Source organism: Scyliorhinus torazame, chromosome 8 (genome assembly GCF_047496885.1).
Source record: "Scyliorhinus torazame isolate Kashiwa2021f chromosome 8, sScyTor2.1, whole genome shotgun sequence".
In the NCBI taxonomy this organism is placed as follows: domain Eukaryota; kingdom Metazoa; phylum Chordata; class Chondrichthyes; order Carcharhiniformes; family Scyliorhinidae; genus Scyliorhinus; species Scyliorhinus torazame.
Genome location: NC_092714.1, coordinates 273,836,776 through 273,850,137, shown reverse-complemented (window position 1 = coordinate 273,850,137; position 13,362 = coordinate 273,836,776). Strand labels below are relative to the sequence as shown.

At 53.5% G+C, this 13,362-nt stretch overlaps 1 protein-coding gene across 7 annotated transcripts in view; it reads left to right on the top strand.

Moving 5' to 3' along the window:
* The window catches only part of LOC140428660 (DENN domain-containing protein 3-like), a 294,281-nt gene that overhangs the window by 213,566 nt on the left and 67,353 nt on the right, over positions 1–13,362 (top strand). For 6 of the 7 annotated variants that reach the window (XR_011948826.1, XM_072515350.1, XM_072515345.1 and 3 more), the window contains 2 exons: positions 12,230–12,292; positions 12,741–12,928. Coding sequence is in view for 6 of the 7 variants with exons in the window: in XM_072515350.1 (XP_072371451.1) it covers positions 12,230–12,292; positions 12,741–12,928 (251 nt within the window). In the remaining variant the exon portion in view is untranslated. The remainder of the gene's footprint in view (positions 1–12,229; positions 12,293–12,740; positions 12,929–13,362) is intronic. The other variant, XM_072515349.1, reaches the window with a different exon arrangement.

The following is a 13,362-nucleotide window of genomic DNA, read 5'->3' as shown; positions in this document are numbered from 1 at the left end:
CAGGACTGACCGTCTCCGAGGGGCTGGAGTGAGTCCGGACACAGGACTGACCGTCTCCGAGAGGCTGGAGTGAGTCCGGACACAGGACTGACCGTCTCCGAGAGGCTGGAGTGAGTCCGGACACAGGACTGACCGTCTCCGAGGGGCTGGAGTGAGCCCGGACACAGGACTGACCATCACCGAGGGGCTGGAGTGAGTCCGGACACAGGACTGACCGTCTCCGAGGGGCTGGAGTGAGTCCGGACACAGGACTGACCGTCTCCGAGAGGCTGGAGTGAGTCCGGACACAGGACTGACCGTCTCCGAGAGGCTGGAGTGAGTCCGGACACAGGACTGACCGTCTCCGAGAGGCTGGAGTGAGTCCGGACACAGGACTGACCGTCTCCGAGAGGCTGGAGTGAGTCCGGACACAGGACTGACCGTCTCCGAGAGGCTGGAGTGAGCCTGGACACAGGACTGACCGTCTCCAAGAGGCTGGAGTGAGTCCGGACACAGGACTGACCGTCTCCGAGAGGCTGGAGTGAGTCCGGACACAGGACTGACCGTCTCCGAGAGGCTGGAGTGAGTCCGGACACAGGACTGATCGTCTCCGAGGGGCTGGAGTGAGTCCGGACACAGGACTGACCGTCTCCGAGGGGCTGGAGTGAGTCCAGACACAGGACTGACCGTCTCCGAGGGGCTGGAGTGAGTCCGGACACAGGACTGACCGGCTCCGAGGGGCTGGAGTGAGTCTGGACACAGGACTGACCGGCTCCGAGAGGCTGGAGTGAGCCCGGACACAGGACTGACCGTCTCCAAGAGGCTGGAGTGAGCCCGGACACAGGACTGACCGTCTCCGAGGGGCTGGAGTGAGCCCGGACACTGGACTGACCGTCTTCGAGAGGCTGGAGTGAGCCTGGACACAGGACTGACCGTCTCCGAGGAGCTGGAGTGAGTCCGGACACAGGACTGACCGTCTTCGCGGGGCTGGAGTGAGTCCAGACACAGGACTGACCATCTCCGAGGGGCTGGAGTGAGTCCGGACACAGGACTGACCGTCTCCGAGGGGCTGGAGTGAGTCCGGACACAGGACTGATCGTCTCCGAGAGGCTGGAGTGAGTCCGGACACAGGACTGACCGTCTCCGAGGGGCTAGAGTGACTCCAGACTCAAGACTGACCGTCTCCGAGGGGCTGGAGTGAGTCCAGACACAGGACTGACCGTCTCCGAGGGGCTGGAGTGAGTCCGGACTCAGGACTGACCGTCTCCGAGGGGCTGGAGTGAGTCCGGACACAGGAATGACCGTCTCCGAGGGGCTGGAGTGAGTACGGACACAGGACTGACCGTCACGCAGGGGCTGGAGTGAGTCCGGACACAGGACTGACCGGCTCTGAGGGGTTGGAGTGAGTCCGGACACAGGACTGACCGTCACCCAGGTGCTGGAGTGAGTCCGGACACAGGACTGACCGTCTCCGAGGGGCTGGAGTGAGTCCGGACACAGGACTGACCGTCTCCGAGGGGCTGGAGTGAGTCCGGACACAGGACTGACCGGCTCTGAGGGGTTGGAGTGAGTCCGGACACAGGACTGACCGTCACCCAGGTGCTGGAGTGAGTCCGGACACAGGACTGACCGTCTCCGAGGGGCTGGAGTGAGTCCGGACACAGGACTGACCGTCTCCGAGGGGCTGGAGTGAGTCCGGACACAGGACTGACCGTCTCCGAGGGGCTGGAGTGAGTCCGGACACAGGACTGACCGTCACCCAGGGGCTGGAGTGAGTCCGGACACAGGACTGACCGTCACCCAGTGGCTGGAGTGAGTCCGGGCACAGGACTGACCGTCTCCGAGAGGCTGGAGTGAGTCTGGAGACGGGACTGACCGTCTCCGAGGGGCTGGAGTGAGTCCGGACACAGGACTGACCGTCACGCAGGGGCTGGAGTGAGTCCGGACACAGGACTGACCGGCTCTGAGGGGTTGGAGTGAGTCCGGACACAGGACTGACCGTCACCCAGGTGCTGGAGTGAGTCCGGACACAGGACTGACCGTCTCCGAGGGGCTGTAGTGAGCCCGGACACAGGACTGACCATCACCGACGGGCTGGAGTGAGCCCGGACACAGGACTGACCGTCTCTGAGAGGCTGGAGTGAGTCCGGACACAGGACTGACCGTCTCCGAGGGGCTGGAGTGAGTCCGGACACAGGAATGACCGTCTCCGAGGGGCTGGAGTGAGTCCAGACACAGGACTGACCATCACCCAGGGGCTGGAGTGAGTCCGGACACAGGACTGACCGTCACCCAGGGGCTGGAGTGAGCCCGGACACAGGACTGACCGTCTCCGAGGGGCTGCAGTGAGTCCGGACACAGGACTAACCGGCTCTGAGGGGCTGGAGTGAGTCCGGGCATAGGACTGACCGTCCCCGAGGGGCTGGAGTGAGTCCTGACACAGGACTGACCATCACCCAGGGGCTGGAGTGAGTCCGGACACAGGACTGACCGTCACCCAGGGGCTGGAGTGAGTCCGGGCACAGGACTGACCGTCTCCGAGGGGCTGGAGTGAGTCCGGAGACGGGACTGACCGTCTCCGAGGGGCTGGAGTGAGTCCGGACACAGGAATGACCGTCTCCGAGGGGCTGGAGTGAGTCCGGACACAGGACTGACCGTCTCCGAGGGGCTGGAGTGAGTCCGGACACAGGACTGACCGTCACCCAGGTGCTGGAGTGAGTCCGGACACAGGACTGACCGTCTCCGAGGGGCTGGAGTGAGTCCGGACACAGGACTGACCGTCTCCGAGGGGCTGGAGTGAGTCCGGACACAGGACTGACCGGCTCTGAGTGGCTGGAGTGAGTCCGGACACAGGACTGACCGTCTCCGAGGGGCTGGAGTGAGTCCGGACACAGGACTGACCGTCACCGAGGGGCTGGAGTGAGCCCGGATACAGGACTGACCGTCTCCGAGAGGCTGGAGTGAGTCCGGACACAGGACTGACCGTCTCCGAGAGGCTGGAGTGAGTCCGGAGACGGGACTGACCGGCTCTGAGAGGCTGGAGTGAGCCCGGACACAGGACTGACCGTCTCCGAGAGGCTGGAGTGAGTCCGGACACAGCACTGACCGGCTCTGAGGGGCTGTAGTGAGTCCGGACAGAGGACTGACCATCTCCGAGGGGCTGGAGTGAGTCCGGACACAGCACTGACCGGCTCCGAGAGGCTGGAGTGAGTCCGGACACAGGACTGACCGTCTCCAAGAGGCTGGAGTGAGTCCGGACACAGGACTGACCACCTCGGAGGGGCTGGAGTGAGTCCGGACACAGGACTGACCGTCTCTGAGAGGCTGGAGTGATTCCGGACACAGGACTGACCACCTCGGAGGGGCTGGTGTGAGTCCGGACACAGGACTGACCGTCTCCGAGAGGCTGGAGTGAGCCCGGACACAGGACTGACCGGCTCTGAGGGGCTGGAGTGAGTCCGGACACAGCACTGACCGGCCCCGAGGGGCTGGAGTGAGTCTGGACACAGGACTGACCATCTCCGAGGGGCTGGAGTGAGTCCGGACACAGGACTGACCGGCTCCGAGAGGCTGGAGTGAGTCCGGACACAGCACTGACCGGCCCCGAGGGGCTGGAGTGAGTCTGGACACAGGACTGACCATCTCCGAGGGGCTGGAGTGAGTCCGGACACAGGACTGACCGGCTCTGAGGGGCTGGAGTGAGTCCGGACACAGGACTGACCGTCTCCGAGGGGCTGGAGTGAGTCCGGACACAGGACTGACCGGCTCTGAGAGGCTCGAGTGAGCCCGGACACAGGACTGACCGTCTCCAAGAGGCTGGAGTGAGCCCGGACACTTGACTGACCGTCTCCGAGAGGCTGGAGTGAGCCTGGACACAGGACTGACCGTCTTCGAGGTGCTGGAGTGAGTCCAGACACAGGACTGACCGTCTCCGAGGGGCTGGAGTGAGTCCAGACACAGGACTGACCGTCTCCGAGGGGCTGGAGTGAGTCCGGACACAGGACTGACCGTCTCCGAGGGGCTGGAGTGAGTCCGGACACAGGACTGACCGTCTCCGAGAGGCTGGAGTGAGTCCGGACACAGGACTGACTGTCTCCGAGGGGCTGGAGTGAGTCCGGACTCAAGACTGACCGTCTCCGAGGGGCTGGAGTGAGTCCAGACACAGGACTGACCATCTCCGAGGGGCTGGAGTGAGTCCGGACCCAGGACTGACCGTCTCCGAGGGGCAGGAGTGAGTCCGGACATAGGACTGACCGTCTCCGTGGGGCTGGAGTGAGCCCAGACACAGGACTGACCATCACCAAGGGGCTGGAGTGAGTCCGGACACAGGACTGACCGTCTCCGAGGGGCTGGAGTGAGTCCGGACACAGGACTGACCGTCTCCGAGGGGCTGGAATGAGTCCGGACACAGGACTGACTGGCCCCGAGGGGCTGGAGTGAGCCCGGACACAGGACTGACCGTCTCCGAGGGGCTGGAGTGAGTCCGGACACAGGACTGACCGTCTCCGTGGGGCTGGAGTGAGCCCGGACACAGGACTGACCATCACCGAGGGGCTGGAGTGAGTCCGGACACAGGACTGACCGTCTCCGAGGGGCTGGAGTGAGTCCGGACACAGGACTGACCGTCTCCAAGAGGCTGGAGTGAGTCCGGACACAGGACTGACCGTCTCCGAGAGGCTGGAGTGAGTCCGGACACAGGACTGACCGTCTCCGAGAGGCTGGAGTGAGTCCGGACACAGGACTGATCGTCTCCGAGGGGCTGGAGTGAGTCCGGACACAGGACTGACCGTCTCCGAGGGGCTGGAGTGAGTCCAGACACAGGACTGACCGTCTCCAAGAGGCTGGAGTGAGTCCGGACACAGGACTGACCACCTCGGAGGGGCTGGAGTGAGTCCGGACACAGGACTGACCGGCTCCGAGGGGCTGGAGTGAGTCTGGACACAGGACTGACCGGCTCCGAGAGGCTGGAGTGAGCCCGGACACAGGACTGACCGTCTCCGAGGGGCTGGAGTGAGTCCAGACACAGGACTGACCGTCTCCGATGGGCTGCTGTGTAAGATCTGATTCCACAACATAAAGAAATAGAAAATTGTGACTTATATTCTATCGCACGCTTCATGACTTCCCGATATCCCAAACAATATACAGTAATCTTAAAATGTCGTCACACTGTTGTAATGCAGGAAACAGCAATCAGCTTCTGCACAGCAAGATCGCTCAAACTGCAATGTGATAAAGTTGTCTATTTCAGTGATATTGGTCAGGAGATTAATATTGACCAGGAGAATCTGAAAAAAGAAAACAAAAGTGGGCAGCATGGTAGCACAGTGGTTAGCACTGTGGCTTCACAGCTCCAGGGTCCCAGGTTCGGTTCCCGGCTTGGGTCACTGTCTGTGCAGAGTCTGCACGTTCTCCCCGTGTGCGCGTGGGTTTCCTCCGGGTGCTCCGGTTTACTCCCACAGTCCAAAGATGTGCAGGTTAGGTGGATTGGCCATGATAAATTGCCCCTAGTGTCCAAAAAGTTTCGGAGGGGTTACTGGGTTACGGGGATAGGGTGTAAATGTGGGCTTAAGTGGGGTGGTCTTTCCAAGGGTTGGTGCAGACTCGATGTGCCAAATGGCCTCATTCTGCACTCTAAACTCTCTGTGAGGAGACATCTCTGCTTCAAAATATTGACCATGGGATCTTTGACATCCACTTGGCAAGGCCGGCAGTGTCTCAATTTAATGTCTGACGTGAAAGTCAGTGTGGCATTCCCTGACCACTACACTGGAACGTCTGCCTGGATTAAAGGTCCAAACCTCTTGGAATGAGTCTCAAGCCCACTAACTTGTATTTGAGCTGAGAATATTATCCAACCTGATTGAGCTCTCTCAACCTATGCAACATTGATGTCACAATAACTAATCAGTCCTGACACAGTGAACGAGAAAGAAGTCATTGTACAGAAATGGTTCTGTGTTTGGAGTCAAGATTTAACAGCAAGTTGGGCTCAGTCAGTGTCTTTCTAACTAAAGTTACTCCCAGTCCCATCCCTCACTTTGCACAGACCATGCAGAATTTATACAGACTCCACCCAGCCATTTACTTTTGTATCCACAGCTTGTGTCCAGTTGAAATGGACTTTTCCACCCATTTAATTATCTGTAGCCAACAGTATGAAACTACATTCTAAAGGCCGCCAGTCCTTCCACAGCACTTGCTCAGTCACTCCAAATCATGGACCCTGTCCACCATTTAATCAGATAACCTCCATCTTTATGACTGGCTTGGTCACATTGCCCTCTGTGTGGAGAAGGCCCTGGTTGGATGGCGCTGTTATCTCTGACCATGATCCAGTGCCTCCTTTGCTGAAAGGTGTGTTTGTGTCTGGGTAAGGCCGTGTGACTGTGATCTCCTCCCCGACAGTCACTGCCTCGGTTGAGGATGGAGACCTCAGCCCAGCAGCCACCATGGAATTGGAGGGGAACAGTGAAGGGAAGGAATTTTATTTTAATTAAGGTGGTGCTTGAATTGCTTTTTTTAATACATTCATTCCCAGGAGGTGGCATCACTTGTTCAGCCAGCATTTATTGACCATCAATAGGTATCTTGAGGAGGTAGTGATGGGCATTCTTCTTGAGTCAGACTGGCTTAATCCAACAGAGACTCTCACCTCGTCACTTCAGAAGAATGAAGGGGGGGATCTCATACAAACCTCGAAGATTCCACCAGGACTGGACAGGGTTGATGCAGGAAGGATGTTCCCGATGGTGGGGGGTGTCCAGAACCATAAGAACATAAGAACTAGGAGCAGGAGTAGGCCATCTGGCCCCTCGAGCCTGCTCCGCCATTCAATGAGATCATGGCTGATCTTTTGTGGACTCAGCTCCACTTTCCGGCCCGAACACCATAACCCTTAATCCCTTTATTCTTCAAAAAACTATCTATCTTTATCTTAAAAACATTTAATGAAGGAGCCTCTACTGCTTCACAGGGCAAGGAATTCCATAGATTCACAACCCTTTGGGTGAAGAAGTTCCTCCTAAACTCAGTCCTAAATCTACTTCCCCTTATTTTGAGGCTATGCCCCCTAGTTCTGCTTTCACCCGAAACAACCTGCCCGCATCTATCCTATCGATTCCCTTCATAATCTTATATGTTTCTATAAGATCCCCCCCTCATTCTTCTAAATTCCAACGAGTACAGTCCCAGTCTACTCAACCTCTCCTCGTAATCCAACCCCTTCAGCTCTGGGATTAACCTAGTGAATCTCCTCTGCACACCCTCCAGTGCCAGTACGTCCTTTCTCAAGTAAGGAGACCAAAACTGAACACAATACTCCAGGTGTGGCCTCACTAACACCTTATACAATTGCAGCATAACCTCCGTAGTCTTAAACTCCATCCCTCTAGCAATGAAGGACAAAATTCCATTTGCCTTCTTAATCACCTGTTGCACCTGAAAACCAACTTTCTGCGACTCATGCACGAGCACACCCAGGTCTCTCTGCATAGCAGCATGTTTTAATATTTTATCATTTAAATAATAATCCCTTTTGCCGTTATTCTTACCAAAATGGATAACCTCACATTTGTCAACATTGTATTCCATCTGCCAGACCCGAGCCCATTCACTTAGCCTGTCCAAATCCCTCTGCAGACTTCCAGTATCCTCTGCACTTTTTGCTTTACCACTTATCTTAGTGTCGTCTGCAAACTTGGACACATTGCCCTTGGTCCCCAACTCCAAATCATCTATGTAAATTGTGAACAGTTGTGGGCCCAACACTGATCCCTGAGGGACACCACTAGCTACTGATTGCCAACCAGAGAAACACCCATTAATCCCCACTCTTTGCTTTCTATTAATTAACCAATCCTCTATCCATGCTCCTACTTTCCCCTTAATGCCATGCATCTTTATCTTATGCAACAACCTTTTGTGTGGCACCTTGTCAAAGGCTTTCTGGAAATCCAGATATACCACATCCATTGGCTCCCCGTTATCTACCGCACTGTTAATGTCCTCAAAAAAATTCCACTAAATTAGTTAGGCACGACCTGCCCTTTATGAACCCATGCTGCGTCTGTCCAATGTGACAATTTCCATCCAGATGCCTCGTTATTTCTTCCTTGATGATAGATTCCAGCATCTTCCCTACTACCGAAGTTAAGCTCACTGGCCTATAATTACCCACATTCTGCCTACCTCATTTTTTAAACAGTGGTAATGGAGAGGGATAGGTACGTGCAACAGGGCAAGGTTTACAATTGGGGGAAGGGTAAATACGATGTTGTCAGACAAGAATTGAAGTGCATAAGTTGGGAACATAGGCTGGCAGGGAAGGACACAAGTGAAATGTGGAACTTGTTCAAGGAACAGGTGCTACGTGTCCTTGATATGTATGTCCCTGTCAGGCAGGGAAGAGATGGTCGAGTGAGGGAACCATGGTTGACAAGAGAGGTTGAATGTCTTGTTAAGAGGAAAAAGGTGACTTATGTAAGGCTGAGGAAACAAGGTTCAGACAGGGCATTGGAGGGATACAAGATAGCCAGGAGGGAACTGAAGAAAGGGATTAGGAGAGCTAAGAGAGGGCATGAACAATCTTTGGCGGGTAGGATCAAGGAAAACCCCAAGGCCTTTTACACATATGTGAGAAATATGAGAATGACTAGAGCGAGGGTAGGTCCGATCAAGGACAGTAGCGGGAGATTGTGTATTGAGTCTGAAGAGATAGGAGAGGTCTTGAACGAGTACTTTTCTTCTGTATTTACAAATGAGAGGGGCGATATTGTTGGAGAGGACAGTGTGAAACAGATTGGTAAGCTCGAGGAAATACTTGTTAGGAAGGAAGATGTGTTGGGCATTTTGAAAAACTTGAGGATAGACAAGTCCCCCGGGCCTGACGGGATATATCCAAGGATTCTATGGGAAGCAAGAGATGAAATTGCAGAGCCGTTGGCAATGATCTTTTCGTCCTCACTGTCAACAGGGGTGGTACCAGGGGATTGGAGAGTGGCGAATGTCGTGCCCCTGTTCAAAAAAGGGACTAGGGATAACCCTGGGAATTACAGGCCAGTTAGTCTTACTTCGGTGGTAGGCAAAGTAATGGAAAGGGTACTGAAGGATAGGATTTCTGAGCATCTGGAAAGACACTGCTTGATTAGGGATAGTCAGCACGGATTTGTGAGGGGTAGGTCTTTCCTTACAAATCTTATTGAATTCTTTGAGGAGGTGACCAAGCATGTGGATGAAGGTAAAGCAGTGGATGTAGTGTACATGGATTTTAGTAAGGCATTTGATAAAGTTCCCCATGGTAGGCTTATGCAGAAAGTAAGGAGGCATGGGATAGTGGGAAATTTGGCCAGTTGGATAACGAACTGGCTAACCGATAGAAGTCAGAGAGTGGTGGTGGATGGCAAATATTCAGCCTGGATCCCAGTTACCAGTGGCGTACCGCAGGGATCAGTTCTGGGTCCTCTGCTGTTTGTGATTTTCATTAATGACTTGGATGAGGGAGTTGAAGGGTGGGTCAGTAAATTTGCAGACGATACGAAGATTGGTGGAGTTGTGGATAGTAAGGTCGCCTCATTTTAGGAAGGATGTGGAAGCTTTGGAAAAGGTGCAAAGAAGATTTACCAGGATGTTGCCTGGAATGGAGAGTCGGTCTTACGAGGAAAGGTTGAGGGTGCTAGGCCTTTTCTCATTAGAACGGAGAAGGATGAGGGGCGACTTGATAGAGGTTTATAAGATGATCAGGGGAATAGATAGAGTAGACAGTTAGAGACTTTTTCCCCGGGTGGAACAAACCATTACAAGGGGACATAAATTTAAGGTGAAAAGTGGAAGATATAGGAGGGATATCAGAGGTAGGTTCTTTACCCAGAGAGTAGTGGGGGCATGGAATGCACTGCCTGTGGAAGTAGTTGAGTCGGAAACATTAGGGACCTTCAAGCAGCTATTGGATAGGTACATGGATTACGGTTAAATGATATAGTGTAGATTTATTTGTTCTCAAGGGCAGCACGGTAGCATTGTGGATAGCACAATTGCTTCACAGCTCCAGGGTCCCAGGTTCGATTCCGGCTTGGGTCACTGACTGTGCGGAGTCTGCGCGTCCTCCCCGTGTCTGCATGGGTTTCCTCCGGGTGCTCCGGTTTCCTCCCACAATCCAAAGATGTGCGGGTTAGGTGAATTGGCCAATGATAAATTGCCCTTAATGTCCAAATTGCCCTTGGTGTTGGGTGAAGGTGTTGAGTTTCGGTATGGTGCTCTTTCCAAGAGCCGGTGCAGACTCAGGGGGCCGAATGGCCTCCTTCTGCACTGTAAATTCAATGATAATCTATGATTAATCTAGGACAAAGGTTCGGCACAACATCGTGGGCCGAAGGGCCTGTTCTGTGCTGTATTTTCTATGTTCTATGTTCTATGTTTGCTAATTTCCAATCCGCCGGGACCACCCCAGAGTCTAGTGAATTTTGGTAAATTATCACTAGTGCATTTGCAATTTCCCTAGCCATCTCTTTTAGCACTCTGGGATGCATTCCATCAGGGCCAGGAGACTTGTCTACCTTTAGCCCCATTAGCTTGCCCATCACTACCTCCTTGGTGATATCAATCCTCTCAAGGTCCTCACCTGTCATAGCCTCATTTCCATCAGTCACTGGCATGTTATTTGTGTCTTCCACTGTGAAGACCGACCCAAAAAACCTGTTCAGTTCCTCAGCCATTTCCTCATCTCCCATTATTAAATCTCCCTTCTCATCCTCTAAAGGACCAATATTTACCTTAGCCACTCTTTTTTGTTTTATGTATTTGTAGAAACTTTTACTATCTGTTTTTATATTCTGAGCAAGTTTACTCTCATAATCTATCTTACTCTTCTTTATAGCTTTTTTAGTAGCTTTCTGTTACCCCCTAAAGATTTTCCAGTCCTCTAGTCTCCCTCTGATCTTTGCTGCTTTGTATGTTTTTTCCTTCAATTTGATACTCTCCCTTATTTCCTTCGATAACCAGGGGTCACAGTCTGAGGGTACGGGGTAGACCAATTAGGACTGAGATGAGGAGAAACTTCTTCACCCAGGGAGTGGTTGACCTGTGGAATTCGTTACCACAGGAAGTAGTTAAGGCCAAAACATTGTGGGCGGAATTTAACCGGAAAATGTCTCAGTTGATTTGTGGTGGGTGTTTCAGGGAGTTTCCCGCCGGCACTGCCGGTGAGTGCCCCACCGCTATCAAACGGCACTGGGGAGTTTCTCATCGGTTTAGCCCACACTTAGGGCACGATTTCACTCAATAGGAACAAAGTTCCGTAGCGAGCGCGTTTAGCCGCGTGTCTCCCGGCACCCGCAGTGCTGAGAAACACAAGGCTATAAAACGGCACTCACGTTTGATGGGGACCCTCAACAGGGAACGTGAGGCCGAGGCCACACATAGCTTTGTTTTTGTGGACTGGGAGCTCCACTCGCCAGAACTCGTCAGTGTAGTGGGACATCGGGATATCCTGATCTCCCAGGCCCCGACGCAACCCCCCAAAACCCTACGCACTATGGGCGGGTTTCTGGGCCCTAACCCTTGGCACTGCCAGGGTGGCAGGGCCAAGGTGCCAGTTGGACAGTGCCAAGGTGCCCACATTCCAGGGGGAGGGCCAAGGGGCCACACTGCACTATCCATGGCCACCCAGGGACCTCTGAAGGCCACACATTTGTATGGACCAGTACTGGACGGCACCCAGCTGGGGTCTCCCTGGGGAGGCTAGTACATAAGAACATAAGAACTAGGAGCAGGAGTCGCCACCTCGCCCCTCGAGCCTGCTCCGCCATTCAATGAGATCATGCCTGATCTTTTTGTGGACTCAGCTCCACTTACCCGCCTACTCCCCATAACCCTTAATCACTTTACTCGTCAAAAATCTATCTATCTTTGCCTTAAAAACATTCAATGAGGTCGCCGCAAATCCTTCACTGGGCAGTGAATTCCACAGATTCACAACCCTTTGGGTGAAGAGGTTTCTCCTCAACTCAGTCCTAAATCTGCTCCCCCTTATTTTGAGGCTATGCCCCCTAGTTCTGCTTTCACCTGCCAGTGGAAACAACCTCCCTGCTTCTATCTTAACTATTCCCTTCAGAATTTTATATGTTTCTATAAGATCCCCCCTCATCCTTCTAACTTCCAATGAGTATAGTCCCAGTCTGCTCAGTCTCTCCTCATAAGCCAATCTTCTCAACTCCGGAATCAACCTAGTGAATCTCCTCTGTACCCCCTCCAGTGCCGGTACATCTTTTCTCAAGAAAGAAGACCAAGTAGGTCCCGAGAAGCCAGTAGATCCCAGGTAAGCCTGTGTACGTAGCTTTAAAATCTACATAGGCATGCGCCATTTAGCCACGCCCCTTTTGGGTGGGATTCTGATTCTGAAGCCTCGCGGGTATATCCACATACCGATAGATCCCAGGAGGTCTCTTCTGGGATCTACCAACCTCGTTGCGCCCTCGTTCAAGCGCAAAGCGTCCGGTACATCGCGCCCTGTATGTTTTCAAGAAGGAGTTCGATATAGCACTTGTGGCTAAAGGGATCCAAGCATGTGGGGGAAAGTTACTGAGTTGGGTGATAATAGTGAGTGGTAGCATGGGCTCGAAGGGGCAAATGACCTCCTCCTGTTCTCTATGTTTTGTTTTTAACTCCATCCACGGGATTTAAATTCCCTGTCTGTGAATCATTACTCAATAACTTTCATTACTTCCACTAACTGTAACCCCCCCCCCCCCCCCGAATTGTTTCAGGCTGAGCTTAGACCAGACCATAGGCGCCCGATCGTCAATCACGCTCTCATCAGAAAGCCCGAGGAAGAGAAAAGATGTAACTCTTCAGTCTCGCCACGTGTCGATCACAAGTACGAGCACAAATGATGAGACAGGGTCCCTGGAGTCAGTATCATCACGCAACTCATGCAAACTCAACAGAGTGCCAGGTAATACACAATTTGGGGGTCCAAAATATCAATGCCAGTGACAATTGACTCCCAGGACCGGTACAACACAGGGTTCGGTACAGAGTAAAGCTCCCTCTGCAGGACACTATACTAAATTCATTTCAGTTCTCTCTGCTGCCCCCATGTGGTACTTGTCCATTTTACCCACGAGCCATCAGACTGGGTGAGGACTGTGGCAGTGGTGATGGTGGAGGGAAGTACATTGGGGTGAGTGGTCAGCACTACCGTGATCCTTTGATCCTGTCTGTGGACATAAAGGGGAATCCACCTTGATTCTGGCTCGTGAGAGACCCTACGTGAAAGGAACACAAGAATCTGTACACAAGCGAAGTAAATGGAAATCAGTTCAGATGCTCCAGGACACTGAGGACAACTTTGAAGTAGTGGGAACTGGGATCTTTTACAACTACTGA